General features: G+C 34.4%; 1 protein-coding gene across 1 annotated transcript; it reads right to left on the reverse strand.

Annotated features, from left to right (window-relative positions):
- Window positions 1-7,581: 7,581 nt before the first annotated feature.
- On the reverse strand, window positions 7,582-16,425 carry ARGFX (arginine-fifty homeobox). The gene is given in 5 exon segments (XM_030328452.1): window positions 7,582-7,812; window positions 7,814-7,945; window positions 7,947-8,077; window positions 8,837-8,975; window positions 16,396-16,425. Coding segments are annotated over 5 exon segments (663 nt in total).
- Between the last annotated feature and the right edge of the window lie 3,778 nt (window positions 16,426-20,203).

A 20,203-nucleotide genomic window follows, 5' to 3' on the forward strand; every position in this document is an offset into this window, starting at 1 on the left:
GGCCAGGCTGCTGCTCTAATTATAACCATGCTTTTCACCTAAACCCATCACTGGCTGAAGCAGCAACTTGTGCAAGTGACATGCGGTCCTGTTTCTGTTTCTCCTATTTCTTGTCATGACAAGTAAGTGGCTGTCCTCTCCTGGCCCTCTTCTTTCCCCCACGGCCGGGAAAGGGAGGGTTTGTAAATCAGAAATCAGGCACAGTGTTAATTAAATCCAGTGTGAGAGAATCTGAGGTGGTGGGTGTTTGCTTTTACTTTGTCCAACTTCCTCTTTTTACACAAAGAGACAGAGGTTTAGAAAAGTAAATTGTCCATCCAAGGTCACACAGCTGACTGGTGGAAAGACTCAGTTCTTCTCACTCTGAGTCTGGGGCTCTTCTTTACTTCCTCTTCAAAGAAACCCTTTTAGCTATCTTTTAAGGAAAGCAAATATATAATCCTGGCTTCACTAATTTACGTATGTGGCCGAATTACTTAACCACTCTCTCCCTCAGTTTTCTCAATTGTGAAATGGAAAATACTTGGTGTGACTATGTGTCAGTAAGCTTACACATTAATGCATTAATATATGTAGAGCACACAAATGATGCCCAGAACATACCAAGTGTTCACCAATGCTGTTATTTGAATATATGGACCGAAGACAGATACAGAATTCGCCTTTCCCTGGATTTTTCCATGCACATATGTCCACATAGGTAAACTTATTTAGGGGTGAACAATGAGCAGTTGAAAATTATAAAAATTTTACATATTGATCTTGTGTCCTGAAACTTTGCTTAACTTGTTGACTAGTTCTAATAGTTTTCTTATGGATTCCTTAGGATTTTCTATATACAAGATCATGCCATCTGTGAACAGAGATATTTTTGCTTCTTCCTTTCTAATTCAGATGCCTTTTATTTCCTTTTCTTGCCTGACTGCACTACCTAAAACTTTAAGCACTGTGCTAAATAAGAGTGATGAATGTGGCCATCCCAAATTTGTTTCCTGTTTTCTTTTTTTAATGTTTATTTATTTTTGAGAAAGAAAGAGAGAGAGAGAGAGAGAGAGAGAGAGAGAGAGAGAGTCAGTAGGGAAGGGTCAGAGAGACAGTCCAGGCTCTGAGCTGTCAGCCCAGACCCTGAAGTGGGGCTCGAACCCACCAACCGTTAAGATCATGACCAGAGTCGAAGTCAGATGCCTGACTAACTGAATCATCCAGGTACCCGTCTTGTTTTTGATCTTAGGGGAGAAGCAGTCAGTCTTTTGCCATTATGATGTTACCTGTGGGTATTTTGTAGATGACCTTTATCAAGTTGAAGAAGTTGGAAAGTTTATCCCAATTTGTTGAGCTCTTTTTCATGAAAGTGTAAGGAACTTTGTCAAATGCTTTTCTGTGTCTATTAAAATGATCATGTGACTTTGTCCTTTATTCTACTAATATGGTATAGTACACAGATTTTTTTTTTTATGTTGAACCAACTCTGCATTCCTAGATGAACCCTATTGGGTCTGGTATATAATCCTTTTTATATGTTGCTGGATTTGGTATTCTAGTATTTTGTGGAGGATTTTTGCATCTATATTCATAAGGGATATTACTTTGAAATTTTTTCATGATGTCTTTGTTCCATTCTGGTATCAGAGTAATGTGGTCTTATAGAATGAGTTAGAAAGTGTTCTCTTCTTGTTTTTTGGGGGAGAGTTTGTGAGATTGTTGTTAATTCTTTAAATGTTTGGCAGAATTTAGTAGTGAAGCCATCTAGGCCTGGACTTTTCTTTGTGGGAAGTTTTTGATTATTAACTCAATCTCTTTATTTGTTAAAGCTCTATTCACATTTCTATTTCTTGTTTAGTCAAATTTTGTATTTTGTGTCTTCCTAGGAAATTTTCCATTTCATCTAAATTATCTAATTTGTTATGAATAATTGCATAATTTTGTAATTTGTATAGTATTCCTTTACAATGCTTTTTATTTTTGTAAGGTTGGTAGTGGTATAATCTTTCACTTATGATTCTAGTAATTTGAGTCTTCTTTTTTATTTATTTTCTTTTGGTTTTGGTCAATCTATCTAAAGATTTATCATTTTTTTATCTTTTCAAAGAACTAGATTTTTTTCCCTTTCAATTATTTAAAAAAATCTTTTGGGGCGCCTGGGTGGCTCAGTCGGTTAAGCGTCCAACTTCGGCTCAGGTCATGATCTCGCGGTCTGTGAGTTCAAGCTCCGCGTCGGGCTCTGTGCTGACTGCTCAGAGACTGGAGCCGGTTTCAGATTCTGTGTCTCCCTCTCTCTCTGACCCTCCCCCGTTCATGCTCTGTCTCTCTCTGTCTCAAAAATAAATAAACGTTAAAAAAAATTTTTTTTGAGGATACTTGACAAACAATATTACATTAATTTTAGATATAAAACATAGTGATTCAACATCTCTGTATGTTACATCTCTATGCTCAAGTGAAGCTACAGTTTGTCACTGTACATTGCTATTACAGTACTAGTGACTATATTCCCCATGCTGTCCCTTCTATTCCTGTCATTTAGTTATTCCATAACTGGAATCCTGTGTTTCCCTTCCCTTCTCCCATTTTGCCTGTCTCTTAAGGTTCCTTCCCTCTGGCAGCATCAATTTATTCTCTATATTTATATGTCTTATTTGCTTTTGGTTTGTTTATTTATTTGTTTTGTTTTTAGATTCCACTGATAAGTGAAATATATGGTATTTGTCTTTTGTGCCAACATGGATGGGTCTAAAGGGTATTATGCTAAATGAAGTAAGTCAGACTGAGAAAGAGCTAGCTTTTGATTTTATTGACTTGCTGTATTGTTTTTCTTCTCTTTATTTGATTTATTTCTGCTCTAGTCTATATATTCTTCCTTCTGCTTACCTTGGACTTAGTTTGCTTTTCTTTTTCTAGTTTCTGAAGGTATAAATTTTTTGGTTTGAGGGTAAATCTATGGAGACAGTAAAGGGATCAGTGGTTGCTAGAGGTTAGGGGAGACAGAGGGATAAATAGAACACAGAGAATTTTTAGGGCAGTGAAATTATCCTATAAGATACTATAATGATGGATACATGTCATTATACATTTGTCAAAATCCATGTAATGTACACCACCGAGAGTAAACCTTAACGTAAACTATGACTTTAGGTGATGGTATGTCAGTGTAGGTTCATCAATTGTAACAAATGTACCTACCCCTCCCGATAATGGGGGAGGCTATATATATGAGGGAGCAGGGAGTATATGGTAAATCTCTGTACCTTTTGCTTGATTTTGCTATGAACATAAAACTGCTCTAAAAAATAAAGACTATTAAAAAAATCAAAAGTAAAAAAAAAAAAAGGCAAAAAAAGTCACAGCCTAAGGGCCAATGTTCCTCTCCCAGGTCTGCAGTCTTGCTCTGCAAGATCCCTCTGCAGTGATCCAGGATGTGATGGGTAACAAAGACCTGCAAACCTGCTACTGCTAGTGTCTGTTAGTTTCCCCAGTAAATATTGACCTAGTTGTTATTATTATTATTATTATCATCGTTATTATTATTTACCAGGTTATTAGCATAATTTCTTCCATGATTTATTAATTACTTAGAAATGTACTCTTTATTTCTAAATGGAGAGAGAAGTTGAAGTTTCTTCTAGTCAAACTGCCTTATGACTTAAAAAAATGCTGCTTATATGTTATTGGTTCATTTAAGTTTAAGATACACTTTGTGGTCTAGTACATGATCATTATGTGCTTGAAAATAATGTGTATTCTCTATCATTGGGATGAAGAAATCTACTTCTTTTAAGTCAAGCTTATTCACTGTGTGGTTAAAAACCTTCTCTATGCATACTGAATTTTAATCTATTTGACTCGGCAATTGTTGAGTATTATATTAAAATGTTCCATTACGATTATGTGTTTAAGTTTCCCCCAGAATTGTGTTAACTTTTCTTTATATGTCTTGGGAATACGTTGTTAAATAGATACAAATGCAGAATTATTCTATTTTTCAGGTTAATTGTTCCTTTTGTCCTTGTCTAATATATTTTTACTTTTAACCAAGTGTTTTGCCTTAAAGTATAACTTGACAGATATTAATATATTTATTCAAGCTTCCTTCCTATGTAAAAAAAGGTTATTAATTTGAGATACCATTTTTTAAACATAGGATTTTGTAGCTATAAATTTCCTTCTAAGTACTGATTTAACTTCCTCTCATATGTTTTGGCATGTTGTGTTTTTGTTTTCATTTGTCTCTGGATATTTCCTAATTTTCCTTGTGATTTTGTCTTTATCTATTGGTTATTTAGGAGTGTACTTTTTAATATTCATGTATTTGGGAATTTTGAGAATTCTCTGAATTTTCTTTTGCTATTGATTTTTATTTTCATTCCCATGAGTTTGGAGAACAGAATTTATGATTTAAATCCTCTCAAATTTATTATTTTATGGCCTCAAAAGCCTTTTATTCACAACATGTCCTATATCCTTTATTCGATTCCTAGATCCTTACATATTTTTCACTGAGAGGTATTTATTTTATTATGTTTTGTTTTATTATTGGTTTTGGGGACATGCTATTAATTTTGTAGGTTGATCATGTACTGGAAAACTTGCTGAACAGTAATTCTAAAAGCCTGACAGTTGATTTTGTCAATTTTCCTAGATAATCATCTCATCTTCAAAATCTGTTGTATTTCTTTCTATGCCAGTTCATACGTTTCTTAGTACTTATGGATTCATATATTAAAACTAATGGTGATTGTGATTTCCCCTTAAATTTTGACTGAATATATCTATTAGAAAACCCCAGACCCTAAATACTGGTAACAAAATATAAGTTTATATACTGCTCCCATTAAAGGTTAATGACCAACCCAGCCCTGCTGCTGATCCTTTAAAAAAAAAGCCTAAGGTAGGAATATTACTCAGCCATAAAAAATAATAAAGTCTTGCCATTTGAAACAACGTGTATGGAGCTAGAGAGTATTATGCTAGGTGAAATAAGTCAGAGAAAAACAAATACCATATAACTTCACTCATATGTGGAATTTAAGAAACAAAACAGACAGACAAAGGGAAGAGAGAGAGAGAGAGAGAGAGAGAGAGAGAGAGTCAAAGCAAGGAACAGATTCTTAATTATATAGAACAAACTGATGATTACCAGAAGGGAGGTAGGTGTGGGGGTGGATTAAATAGGTGATGAGGATTAAGACGCTTGTTGTGATGAACACAGGATGATGTTTGGAGCTGTTAAATTGCTATATTGTACACCTGAAACTAATATGACACTATATGTTAACTAACTGGAATTAAAATAAAAACTTGAAGTATACTCCTCTAGGATTTTTATGGTTTCATGGCTCACATTTAGGTCTTTAATCCATTTGAATATATTTTTGTGTATGATGTAAGAAAGTGGTCCAGTTTCATTCTTCTGTGTGTTGCTGTCCAGGTTCCCAGAACCACTTGAAGAGACTCTTTTTCCCATTGGATATTCTTTCCTGCTTTGATGAAGATTAGTTGACCATATAGTTGTGGTTAATTTCTGGGTTTTCTATTCTATGTATCTATTTTTGTGTCAGTACTATACTGTCTTGATCATTACAGCTTTGTAATATTGAAGTCTGGAATTGTGATGCTCCAGCTTGCTTTTCTTTTTCAAGATTGCTTTGGTTATTTGGGGTCTTCTGTGGTTCCATACTAATTTTAAAATTGTTTGTTCCAGCTCTGTGAAAAATGCAGTTGGTGATATGATAGGGATTGCATGAAATGTGTAGATTGCTTTGGGTAGTATAGACATTTTAACAATAGTTGTTCTTCCAATCCACAAGTATGGAATGTCTTTCCATTTCTTGGTGTCATATTCAACTTCTTTCATCAATGTTTTCAGAACATGGATCTTTCACCTCTTTGGTTAGGCTTATTACTAGGTATTTTATTATTTTTGGTACAATTGTAAATGGGATTGCTTTCTTAATTTTTCTGCTGCTTCATTATTGGTGTATAGAAATGCAACAGATTTCTGTACATTGATATTGTATCCTGCAACTTTAATGAATTTGTGTATCAGTTCTAGCAATTTTTTGGTGGAGAACACAGGTAGTAATCTCTTTGACACTGGCATTGCAACTTCCTTCTAGATATATCTCCCAATGCAAGGGAAACAAAAGCAAAAATAAACTATTGGGACTTCATCAAAATAAAAAGCTTCTGCACAGCAAAGGAAACAATCAACAAAACTAAAAGTCAACCTATTGAATGGGAGAAGATATTTGCTAATGATTAGATAAAGTATTAATACTCAAAATATATAAAGAACTTATAAAACTCAACATCCCCCCCCAATAATTCTAAAATGGGCAGAAGACCTGAACAGACATTTCTCCAAAGAAGACATCCAGAGGGCTAACAGGCACATGAAAAGATGCTCAACATTATGGATCATCAGGCAAATACAAATCAAAACTACAATGAGATTTCACCTCACACCTGATAAAATGGCTAAAATCAACAACACAAGAAACAACAAGTGTTGGCAAGGATGCGGAGAAAGGGGAACTCTCTTGCGCTGTTGGTGGGAATGCAAACTGGTACAGTCACTCTGGAAAACAGTATGGAGCTTCCTCAAAAAGTTAAAAATAGAACTTCCCTACAATTCAGCAATTGCACTATTAAGTATTTACTAAAAGAATACAAATACTAATTCAAAGGGATACATGCACCCCAGTGTTTATGGCAGCATTATATATAATAGCCAAATTATGGACACGGCCCAAGTGTTCATTGACTGATGAATGGAAAAAGAAGATATGGTGTTTGTTTGTTTCTTTGTTTGTTTATTATATAATGGAATATTCCTCAGCCATCAAAAAGAATGAAGTCTTGCCATTTTCATCGATGTGGATAGAACTAGAGCAAAATAAGTCAGTCAGAGAAAGATAGGTACCATATGATTTCACTCATATGTAGAATTTAAGAAACAAAACAAACAAGCAAAGGGATAAAAAAGAGAGAGGCAAACCAAGAAACAGACTTCTAACTATAGAGAACAAACTGATGTTATCAGAGGGGAGGTGGGTAGGAGGATGGGTTAAATAGGTGATAGGGATTGAGGAGTGCACTTGTTTTAATGAGCACAACGTGTTGTATATTTTGTTGAATTACTATATTGTACACCTGAAACAAGTATTGCATTGTTGACTAACTGGAATTTAAATAAAAACTTTTAAAATCCTAAAAAAAAATTAAATTAAAAATAAAAACAAAATTAAAAATTAATTAAAAGTTTAAGATAGTTTTGAGAAGAGGGAATTTTGGAGTCTCTTTGGCCATCTAAGGAATTAGGAAGGCCTATCTCCTGGAAGAGTTGTGGGGCTGATGTGTAGTACTGAGCTATACTTGTTAAAGCATCTCTAGTTTGTATACTTCTGTGGGAATCAAAGTGACACTGACCCATACATTTGGGTTTAGAAGCATACAAAGGAAAGAAAAGAGGCATGTATAAAAGACAAGAACATTTTTCTATATGATCTGGTATTTCTTTGTACTTTGATCAGAGAAATCCAAATTCCACCACATTGGAGTTATTCTAGAATTCCAGGCAATCTCTTAGACTGCAAAGCCCCAGCCTGTCATACTCGACCTGATTTGTCCAGGAGATAGACCTACAGCTGGACCAGCACAGATGTGGAGAGAGGAACTCTTTTCTTCTAGCTGGGATCTTGTTGGTGAGGGATACTTCTATAGACAATGAAAAGAATAGCAGGATGTCTCACCCTAATCAGGAAAACTGTACACTTTCATGATTTAGGCTATGTCATAGGTATCAGAGTACAAAGCAAGACACTGAGGCCACTAGCTTCTCCAACTAAGGATTTTACATTTGGATATCTCAGTGATGAGAGTCCCATGCCCAGTTGAAAGGGCCTAAGGGCTGATGTGGAAAGGAGCTACAGAAATCTGAAACTGCAGGAAGAAAAATAATGAAGACTGATTGACTTTGTGGTTGAGATGTGCACATTCTTGGATGGAAGGGTCTGGTTTGGTTGCTTTAGTAGTTGCTGCTGCTGCTTCCTCAATTTGAATTGTTGGTTCCTGAACCAGATACAAGAGTGGGAGAAGTGGGAGGATTATGGTCAGTGAATGGAGGATTTGGGGGCTTGTCTGGAGTGGAAAAAGCCAGATTATAACCCTCATGTCCTCTCCAAGTCCTCATGACACTGAATTCTGAGAGAGCAGAGATGGGCATGAGTGCAGGGACAGCAAGGAATCAGGACTGGGACCCCAGAGAAGGAAGAAGAAAAAAAGGGGGTTGTTTCAGAGGTTGTTCTGGGACTTTAGAGAAGGTTTCCTGAACTCTAGAGAAGAGAAGCTAGTCCAAGAAAGTTTCCTGAACTCTAAAGAAGAGAAGCTAGTCCTACCAGGGAGGTGAGGATTATAGTAAGGAATAGTGTAAGAAAAACTTTGGGGCCTTAGCAGATTCAGAGGTTGAGGGGAGCTCTTTGTCTCTTGGTAGCATTATGAATTAAACAGATTGCAGGGATTTACTTGAGAAGACCCTAAGTCAGGAGTCTGAATAAGAGTCCTTCCTCTATTTGAGCTCTACAGTACAAGAACTCTGAAGTTCTAATTCCAGTTATACTGCTTATTTTTGTATCTGTGATCCAATCACCTTGCCCCTGAACCTCAGTTTTCCTCATCTTTTAAACTGGATGATAGCAAGGCCAACATATGCGATGTGCCCAGTTCAGTACTAGTGCACAGTATGTATTCAATATTGAAATATTATTATTATGTTATGACAGAAATTTCCAGACTGTGGTTTGGATGAAGGTACCAAGCACACTTCAGGGGATCAGATAAACCTTTACTATTGACATGGGTAAGTTGAGTTTCGGAGGTGATTCCTCCTGGGGATTTTAATCTGGAAACATGGTGTGGATAAACAGAGTCTCCAACTCTTCATGCTGTGTGTGGGCAAATGAGGTGCGTTTTTGGTACTTCTTCCATTACACCACCTCCTTTCCTAAAAACTCCCAAGAAACCACAACTGTGAATTTTCCATGACTTCCTTCAACATGGCTTGGACTTTAGGAGATAAAGGTCCCAGGTCTTGACTCTGGGTGGCTGAACCCTGTGTAACAGTGCTTTGTCCTCTGTTTTCTGAGATTTAGTTTTTTCCTCTGGGAAAAGTTACCTCTTAACTTTCTCCCTATCCAGTTTGTTCACTCTGGGACATGACTCCTTTGAGTTTCAGTTTGCCCTGAACTGAAAACAGAAAACCCCCTTCTCTGGTACTCTGTCTACCCTACCTAACCTCAGGATAGTGGACAATGGTTTCCCTCTTCTTTTTCACACTTTTGTTTCCTTTAAAAACTAGGAAGAAGGTGCATCTCCCTGCACCTGAATATAACACACTCTTCAAAGTGGGTTTTCTCTCTTTGCTTATTTATTTTGGAACTTGATTCATCTTGTCTGGTAAATAGGGTTTTTCTTTTCCAGGATTTCTGAAGCTCTAATCATTGCCCTGGGAAAAAGTTCATAAAAATAAGACATTACTAAATTCATACTGGCAATCAAAAAGTTATAGAGTATTTTTTTAAAATGGCAATTGAGAGAAAGGAAAATTTCTAAGAAAATACAATTATCATAATTTACTGAAAACAATAACTGCAGAACCTGAATAAACTAAAAACTACATAAAAACTTAAGATATATTATGGAATTCAAGACAATTCTGTGCTATATGGAATTCAAGGCAATGCTGTTATATGCCCATTTCAATAAAAGAAGGAATGGTTTTCACTTGAACTTCACTTCTTATATTTGAAGTCCATAACACCAGTACTAAACCCAGGCAAGAATAAACACCGTAAGTTTTTTAAAATTAATGTTTATTTATTTTTGAGAGAGACAGAGAACAGCACACAAGTGGGACAGGGGCAGAGAGAGAGGGAGACACAGAATCAGAAACAGGCTCCAGGCTCTGCACTGTCAAAGCACAGAGCCTGACGCAGGGCTAGAACTCATGAGCTGTGAGATCATGATGTGAGCTGAAGTTGGATGCTCAACCAACTGAGCCGCCCAGGTGCCTCAAGAATAAATTCTATAAACAAAGCTACAGACTATGCTAATTAGGAACATAGATGTAAATAACCTATATGAAATATATTTAATATACACACATATTTATATGTATATATTCTATTCTTACAGTATCTAATTTATTTTTGAGATTCATATATATGTATTTGAAATCAAATATGTAAAATATTAATTTATATTGATTTTTCTACTCATATTTTATAAAATTATTCTATTCAAACTTAGGTAGTTGATATCTTCATCAATACTCTGAGATTACTCTTTTCATTAAGCTGTATAGTTTTACTGAGCACACAATCTTACTTCCAATGAAGTTGTATGTGATACAGCACTTTCAGAATGTGTTTTTGGAATGCTATTACTGGGAATTTTGTTCTAGGTTACAAGAATATACTATTAAGATAACTGTTTTGCCTCCACATTCATCCTTTAGGGGTGCATCCTTGATCTCTACAAACTTCTAGTTACTATTTGGCTTTAAAACAGGAAAATGGCTTATTTATTTGGTTAAGTTATGTATGGACACAGTACAAAATTGAAAACAACTTTGTTCCTTAGCTCTCTAGAGCTGTTTTGTTCAATACAGTAGCCACTACCCATCATGGCTGTCAAGTACATGATATGTGGCTAGTCCACTGAGTTACTGAATTTTTAATTTTATTAAATTTTAATTTAAATTTAAAAACAGATACTCAATCCAGTTACTGGTAACTTTTTTAGTATATTTAGAACAACTTGGGTCTACTTTTTAAATTTTTTTAACATTTATTTTTGAGAGACAGAGAGACAGAGCACAAGTTGGGGAGAGGCAGAGAGAGAGAGGGAGATACATAATCCAAAGCAGGTTCCAGGCTCTGTGCTGTCAGCACAGAGCCGACACAAGGCTTGAACGCCTGAAACTTGAGATCATGACCTGAGCCAAAGTCGTATGCTTAACCGACTGAGCTACCCAGGCACCCCTTTGGTCTACTTTTTAAATTAAATTTTATGAACTCTAAAAGCATATTAAGTATTTATGATGAAAATTTAGCATCTAGGTTGAGATATGCTGTTAAGTATAAAGTATTCATTGGATTTCAGAGTCTTAATATGAACAAATGAATGTAAATTATCTCATTGGACTGTACGTGGTCTAGCAAAGTATCGTTACAGTTTAAGATGTTAAATTCTGAGGGTGCCTAAGTGGTTCAGTCAGTTGAGAGTCAGTCTGTTTGTTTCTACTCAGGTCATGATCTTGTGGTTCGTGAGTTTGAGCCCCACATGGGACTCCGTTCTGGCAGTACAGAGCCTGCTTGGGATTCTCTCTCTCCCTCTGTCTGCCCCTCCCCTACTTGCACATGTGCACATGTAAAAAACTATAACATGTTATTTCTGTATTACATATATATTGTCTGATTTAATTATGCATTAAAAGTAAAGGTAAAGGCTTTATGTTTCTTATCTGTGTATGCAAACACACAACATATAAAAGTAAATTAAATGAAGAAAAAAACTTATAGGTGATAAAAAGAAGGAAAAGATTAATCTTTGTGTATGTTTTTATCTTTTTATATACTCATATCATTATTGATGTATGTGTTTATTTGAAATATTCTTTTTAGTAAAACTGTAGCAATATTTTTGCATCTAAACTTTATGCCCTTGGTGTAATAACTAGTCTCTTCTGATACCTATTATTTGTGTTTTTCAAATGAATCTTGGAGCTTTGATTGTGAATTGCCACTTATCCATGGGAAGATGCAGAGATGCAGAAGAAAGACAGCGGGGAATCATCAGGGCTTAAGAAGAAGAGAAGCCCCAAAACATCAACACGTATACATTGGAAAGTTCAGAAGACCATTCTGAGGAAAGATGCTTTTGCACATATAAAAGCTGAAAGAATCCATCAACAACAGACTTTCACTATAGGATATGTTAAAGGCCATTCTTCAGATAGAAGGAAATGTATATCTGGTTAAGAACTTGCATCTGGAATATCTAATAAACACATCTCAAAAATGAAGAAAAACATTCCAATTAAAAATCTTAGAATTTAATTTAATTAGAATTAAAAGGTTTGAATAAGCATTTCACCAAAGATATATAAATGGTCATGTGAAGTAATATGGAGAAATTAGAACTCTCATATAGCAATTGGAGATTACTGGTGGAACTATTAAATGATACAGCTACTTTGGAAAACAGTTTGGCATTTTCTTTAAAAGAAAGTTTAACATAATCTTACCATACAACCCAGCAATTTCACTCCTAGGAATCTACCCAAGAGAAATGCGAACATTCATCCATTCAGAGATATATGCACAACTATTCACAGCCCCGTTGTTCATAATTGCCAAAATCTGATAACAATCTAAATCTCCTTGTTGTTGAATGGATATACAAATGTGTTATATCTATACGATGGAATATCATTCATCAACAAAAAAAATAATGGATTGCTGATACATTTTACAACATGGATGAACCTCAAAAACATACTAAATGAGATATATATTTGCTAAGACTTAATGATGGACTCATGGGAATTCATTATACTATTCTCTGTTTTTGTTTATAATTGAAATTTTTATATGTTAAAAATAAGTAAGTAAAATTCAATCTTTAGCAATCATTTTTTTTCCAAAAGAAGAGAGATCCACTCTGAGATGGAACTATTATGGGCAGGAACTATGTTTGCCAAGGTGAACGACTGGAGGAAATGGAGTGGAGATTCAGTAATCTTATGTTTAATGGTGGAAATTTTCCTCAGAAACTAATTATCTAGGAATGTGATAGAAATGGGTGACTTAAACTCTTCACTTCAGCTCATAAATCATAAATAGGTGATGCTAATAATGCTATTTTATAATAGGGTTTGTAAATGTTACACAGATGTATTAATGTCAGGCATTAATACACACAAAACACTAGCATAATGCATGGCACATAATATACACAACAGAAGTGTTTTCTTTTTAAATTTTTATTATTTTAGAATATTTGTCATTGATGGGGTACCTGGGTGGCTCAGTCAGTTAAGTGTCCGATTTCAGCTCAGGTCATGATCTCACCATTTGTGAGTTCGAGCCCTGCATAGGGCTCTGTGCTGACAGCTTGGATCCTGGACCCTGCTTCGGATTATGTGTTTCTCTCTCTCTCCCCGCCCCTTTCCCACTCGACCTCTTTGTTTCTCTCAAAAATAAAGAAACAAAAAAAAAAAAATAGAAGAAGAAGAATATTTGTCATTGAAAATGAAGTCTCTTTAATTGAAGTTATAAACTATATTTAACATAGGATATGGAACAACCCTAACACTTTTCTGATAATCAAATCACTGCCTCTGCACCTACTGATCTTATAATAATTAACTCCCTCAGCATATCAGGTGTAAGTTAGGAAAATATTACCAATTACAATAGTTAGTTTCATAGAAAACAAATTAAAAAAAACTATATTACTAATGTTTATTATTTGCTTATATACTATGATATAGGAACTATACTTTTTAAAAAACTCACAAAATTATAGTTTATTAACACATAAAAAGTAAACTACAAAAATTATACCAAACCTATATTAGTGACTGCCTCAGAGAAGAAAGAGTTGGGATAGAACAGTTAAGAATGATAGTTAAGTAAGTGCTTTGGCTTAATCACTATCATTTTTTAAATAAATCAGACTAAGTTATATATTTCTTATGTGATTTACTTTGAGCATAAAGTTGGAAAAAGCAACTGGAAAAACGTGATTATATGTTGACAGGTTTTTTTTCTTTTTTGTGGTGACATTATAGGTATTTGCTATAATATTCATTGTTCTTTTCTGTATTTTAAGGCATACATTTTTATTAAGACAACCAACTACATTAACAGAAAATTTTCATGATCATATAAAAAGATGACATAAAATTTTAAAAAATTAGACAGTCATTTCTGATAAAATGTTGGTCAAGGTAGGAATAGAAGGTATTTCCTTAACCAAAAGAGTTTCTATATCAAAATGGATAAATACTTCGGCCACCTGCCGTGGCTCAGTTGGTTAAGCATCCGACTTTGGCTCAGGTCATGATCTCACAGTTTGTGAGTTCAAACCCCCTTATCAGGCTGTCTGCTGTCAGCACAAAGCCCAATTCAGATCCTCTCCCCCCACTACTCCTCCCTCGCATATGCACTCTGTGTCTCTCAAAAATAAATATTTTTTTAAAAAATGATAAATACTTAATAAGAGACATCAAGAGCATTACTATTAAAGTAAATAAGAGGCAAAAATGTCCTCTAACATAGGTACTGTGCAGCATTGTACTAGTGTACCTAGCAAATGAAACAAAATATGAATAAGAAATAAGTAGCACAACAAAAAAGCAAAAGTGTCATATTTGCAAAACACCAAAAAGTTCATCTTTAAAATTCCACTGGAAAAAAACCCAAAATATAATATTGTGTAAAACATTTCAACACATTGGAAGAATATAAGCTTGTGATGCAACCATTAAGTGTTTTAAAGCAAATAAGAAATGTAAGGTCAACATTACATTTTAAAAGTTCCTACATGTTAGATCCTCAAAATATATAGAATGCCTAAGAATATATCTAAATGAAATGTCTAAAAGCTATATGAAATAAATTATAAAGCTGTGTAAAGGGCATAAATGATCATTGCACTCATATGTGGAATTTAAGAAATAGATGAACATGGGGGGGAAAGCGAGAGAGGCAAACCATAAAACAGACTCTCAACTATAGAGAACAAACTGAGGGTTGCTGGAGGGGAGGTGGGTGGGCAGATGGGTTAGATAGGTGATGGGCATTAAGGAGGGGACTTGTTGTGATGAGCAATGGGTGTTATATGTAAGTGATGAATCACTAAATTCTACTCCTGAAACTAATATTACACCATATGTTAACTAACTGGAATTTAAATAAAAAATTGGAACAAAAAAGGCATATTATGTTCTTGAGATAAATGAGTAAATATTAGAAAAATGTCAATCTCCTCTTCCAAATAGTTCTATAACTTCAGTTTAATCCTAATCAATATCTTTTTTGTTCTTTCAGCTATTTTTTAAATTTGCAGTTCTTGTTCAATGCAAATCAATTCCATAATATGAGAAGTTACTATGAATCAAAGCATAAATATACAAACACAATATACAATCCAAAGTAGGTAGACAACATTCAGGCATGAAACAAAAAGGAATGTTCATTCATACACAGTAGCTTGAGATCTGTTGGAAATGGTTGTTATGGCGTGGGTTCCTAAAGTTGGGAAAAAATGACTTTGGTCATCAAGACTACTGTGGCCATATTAGATATTGGAACATTTAAGCATCAGTGGGGAGATGGGTGGGCAGATGGGTTAGATAGGTGATGGGCATTAAGGAGGGCACTTGTTCTGATGAGCCTCAGTGGGTGACCATGTGAACAAAAGATTTTAGAGTGTCTATTTTTAAAAAGCTTTCTGTGCATCTGGGCAGTTGTGAAAAGATGTACTTTCCAGAATCAAGCCTTCTTTGGGCTTAGGACGAAGTTCTAACCATCTAAAAATATTGACAAACAGAAAGTTTTCCAAATGTGATTATTCTGATTCAGAGTTAAAAAAAAAGTATTTACAAAAAGAGTATAAAAGTTTTTCTGAATTTATTGTAAGTAAGCTTCTAGTCTTCACTTCCCAAATACTTGATTTATAATTTTGGCCCCCTCACATATTTTGCCTTTTTAATTTCAAGATTTGTTAATTTTACCTTCACAACAGATTTTTTTAATTGCAAAAAGTATTCAACATAAGCAGAAATAAAAGCATTTTGAAATTAGTTGAGGTCAATGTACTCCTACTTTTTGGAATCAGTTTAGATAAACTAATCTAGCACTCTTGTTGAATAGGAATGGGTGATATGTATATAAGCAAAATTTCCTCATTATGCTTCAATCTGGGGTAGATTCCAATCCATCATTGCCTTGGCACATGCCAACTACTATATAAAAAATCAAATGCAATGTCAAATCCAAAGCTTCAGGGGAAAGAGTTCAGTTCCCAAAAAACAGTGATAGCTCAACAATGTAAAACTTTATCTAGACTACACTGGCATTAAATCAGTACTGCTGAGACAATACATTGAGGATTTACTGCAACACCTGGAAGTTCCTTCCATGTACATATAAATAGAATTATGGAAGCTTTTTGTATTAACTGTTTTATGGCTTTAAAGATTTAAAGAACCAAATGAAAACCGATTCTGTTGACATCCCATCCTTTATATCTAGGTAAGATAAAATCTATTCTCATTTTCAAGGTAGAATTTACCTGTCCATACTTCTTAAGCCACCTTTAAAGAAATCATACCTTAACTAATCTTGGATGTTGTCTCTTCATCTTGTACATGCAACTCCAGTAGAGTTAATAGACATTCATCATCCAGACAATAGACTCTTCATATGTTCTTCAAACCAGTAAAACTTGGGATCCTCAACATTTTCTGTGTCAATAAAATAAAGTGTGGAATTAGCAGATTCAACAAGGACCTGTTTTTTCTTTGTCACTGGCTGTCTAGACACCATTTGGATCGGGTTTAGAAGATGGGGAAGTATAGATGTTTCTTGGCCTAAGTCTCTTAACCATAGAGATGTAGAAGGGAACAAGACGATGAAGAGACTGGCTGTTGACTGCAGAGCACTGCTAGTCGTCATGGTGATGGCATTAGCTGGATTTGGGGCAGTGGAGGTATTCTGGGAGGAGTTACTTGAAAGTGTTACAGTAGGTTTTTGATTTGAATAAATCTGTGTGGGTAGAAGCAGCTACAGAAGAAGAAGCCCCAGTGAGAGCCTGGCCATCATCGCCCTACCCAGGTCCACTCTGCCAGTATCAGTGCTCTCACTTGATGCCGCATGAGTGGAGACCCGCTGGCTCAAGATGGGGGCAGGCAAGGTGTCTAATCAATATATTAATAGATTTTTTTTATGGAATTTGACAAGATGGTTCCAAAATTCAGAAAAGAAATTATCTAAAAGTATGTAATTTTTTATTTTTAAAAGAAAGAGAATGGGCTAGACTGCCATCTAACATACTTTAAATAGGTAACATATGGAATGCGGCAGTTTTGGTGCCAAAAAGGTTAAATTACAACAGAATATAGAAAAAAAAACAAACAAACACTACCATAGATGGAAAACTGGCATTTCCAAGCAGTAGGAATAGAACAAGTTGCCATTAGTGTGTAAGAAATTACACTCTAACTCACAAAATTCAATAGCAATTACAAATAGATTCAAGTTTATTTTTTAAAGTTTATATTGAAATAATAAAAGAACAAAAACCTTAAATGGTTAAAATAAATTGCCTCAGACTAGAGAGACTTGTAATATACATGAAAGGATTCATATCCCTATTTTATAAAAAAATTTTTTTCAAAAATAATGAGAAAAAACAAATTCCATCATAAAATTGGGTCAAAGGCATGAAAAAATAATGTCTAGAAAGGAAGGTAAAAATGTTTAAAATGGTGAAAAATGCTCAACTTCACTAGGGATTCATAATGTGTAAATTAACACAATGAGTTAATTTTTCTCCCACAAGACTGGCAAAAACTTTAACTATAAATCAAACTTTATTGATAATGTGGGGGAATGCATACCATTATTTATTATTAGTGGAGGTGTGAAGTGGTGCAAAATTTGAAAAGAAATTTAGTAATAGCTTTCATTTTAATATACTTCATACCATTTAACCCAGAATATTTACCACTGGGAATTAAAATGTTAATTCATCAATAGAAAACTGGTGAAATAATCTTTTGTATATCCATAGCTTAGAATAGTACCTAATCATGTCTATTTTTTAAATTGTGGTGAAATATACATAATTTAAAATTTACTATTGACATCATTGTTTAGTGTATAATTCAGTAGCATTAAGTACATTCACACTGTGGTGAAACCAATCTCCAGACTGTTTTCATCTTACAAAATTGAAACTCTGTACCCATTAAATAACAACTCCCACTCCTCCCTCTCCCAGCTCTTGACAACCACCATTTTCTGTTGTTTGTATGAATCTACTACTCTAGATACCTCATGTAAGTAGAATCATATGGTCTTTGTATTTTTGTGACTTGCTTATTTCATGTAGTATAATGTCCTCACGTTTCATCCATGTTATAGCATGTATCAGAATCTCCTTCCTTTTCAAGGTTAAATAATATTCCATTGTATGTATATACCACATATGGGGTTTTTTTTGTTTATCCATGTATCTGCTGTTGGACACTTGGGTTGTTTTTACCTTTTGGCTATTGTTAATAATGCTATTATGAAAATGTGTATACAAATATCTCCTGTTACCCTGCTTCCAGTTCTTTTGCATGAAATTTCTGGATCATATGATAATTCTATTTTTAATTTTTGAGATATCACCATACTGCTTTCTATAGTGGGTGCACCATTCTACATTCCCACCAACAGGGCAGAAAGATTCCAATTTCTCCACATTTTTGTCAGCACTTGTTATTTCTGTTTGTTTTTTGATAGTTGCCATCATGATGGGTGTGAGGGGAATATCTTGTGGTTTTGAATTGCTTTTGCCTAATGATTAACTATTTTGAGAATATTTTCATATGCTTGTTGGTCATTAGTATATCTTCTTGGAGAAATGACCTATTTATTATTTTATAGGAGTTCCTTATCTATTATGGATGTTAACCCCTTATCAGAGATATGATTTGCAAATATTTTCTCCATTCCCTAGGTTGTCATTCTACTGTTGATTCTGTCCTTTGGTGCACAGAAGTTTTTCACTTTTATGTTATCTCATCTATGTATTTATACTTTTGTTGCCTCTGTTTGTGGTATAATCTCTAAGAAGTCATCGCAGATCCAATGTTGTGAAGCTTTTCCCCTATGTTTTCTTATAGTTTTGCCTCTCACATTTAGATCTTTGATCCATTTTGAGTTAATTTTTCTATAGGGTAAGGTAAGGATCCATATTCATCCTTTTGCATGTGGATATCCAGTTTTCCCAACATCATTTATTGAAGAGATTCTGCTTTCCCCAGTCAATGGTCTTGGCATCCTTGTCAAAAATCAGCTGACCATATACATGTGAGACTGTATTTCTGGGCTTTCTATTCTTTTCTATTGATGTATATATGTCTTTATGCCAGTACTGTTGTGATCACTGTAGTTTGTTTAGAAATCAGGAGTATGAGTCTTTGGTCTCCAACTTTGTTCTTTCTCAAGATTTTTTTTAGCTATTTGTGGTCCCTTGAGATTCCATGTGAATTTTAGGATGAATTTTTGTATTTTTGCAAACCATACCATTGGGATTTTGAGAGATATTGCATTAAATTCATACATTGCTTTAGGTAGTATTGATATCTTAACAATATGAAGCCTTCCAATCCATTCTCACAGGATTTATTTCCATGTATTTATCTACTCTTTAATTTCTTTCAGCAACATTTTATAGTTTTTAGTTTACTTAGTTTTTAGTTTGGTTTGCTTCTTTGGTTTATTCCTTAGTACTTTATTCTTTTTGATGCTATTGTAAGTGGAATTGTTTTATTAATTTCCTTTTCATATTGTTCATTGTATATAGAAACTTAAATGATTTTTGTACAGTCATATAGTTTTTAAAAGGTAGATATTATGAACATAGAAAAATCTCTAGGATACATTGTTGAATAAAAACAAGTACATATTTCAGAATTCAGTAAGGTACAACTTATGAAAAGAAATATCTGTATACATTTATATACTACCACTCTATAAATGAGGTTTTTTCACATTTTCCCACAATAGTGGATGACAATATTCCTGTGTGATATTATGATTTATAATAAACATATATTTCAGTCTTTGTCCATGGTTCCTGGCTCACAGCTCCCAAAAGCTTCAAATTTCCTAATTGATAACAGCAATGGGGGCATCTTTTGTTATAGTATTTGGTCTCTTGTCCTCAGTTCTTTAAAGTTCTTCAGTCTTAAAGGTTAAATGAGTGTCTTGATATTTATAAATGCTCCTTTCAACCACAGCTGAGTTTACACTAATAAGGTGACTTTTGGAAATCCCCTAGAGATGGAGGCAGGGGGCTATTTGCAAGGAAACAAATCCTGATTAGAGGATTGGAAGTTGCTAGCTCTACCACTGATTTGTGGGGA

Source organism: Lynx canadensis, chromosome C2 (genome assembly GCF_007474595.2).
Source record: "Lynx canadensis isolate LIC74 chromosome C2, mLynCan4.pri.v2, whole genome shotgun sequence".
In the NCBI taxonomy this organism is placed as follows: Eukaryota; Metazoa; Chordata; class Mammalia; order Carnivora; family Felidae; genus Lynx; species Lynx canadensis.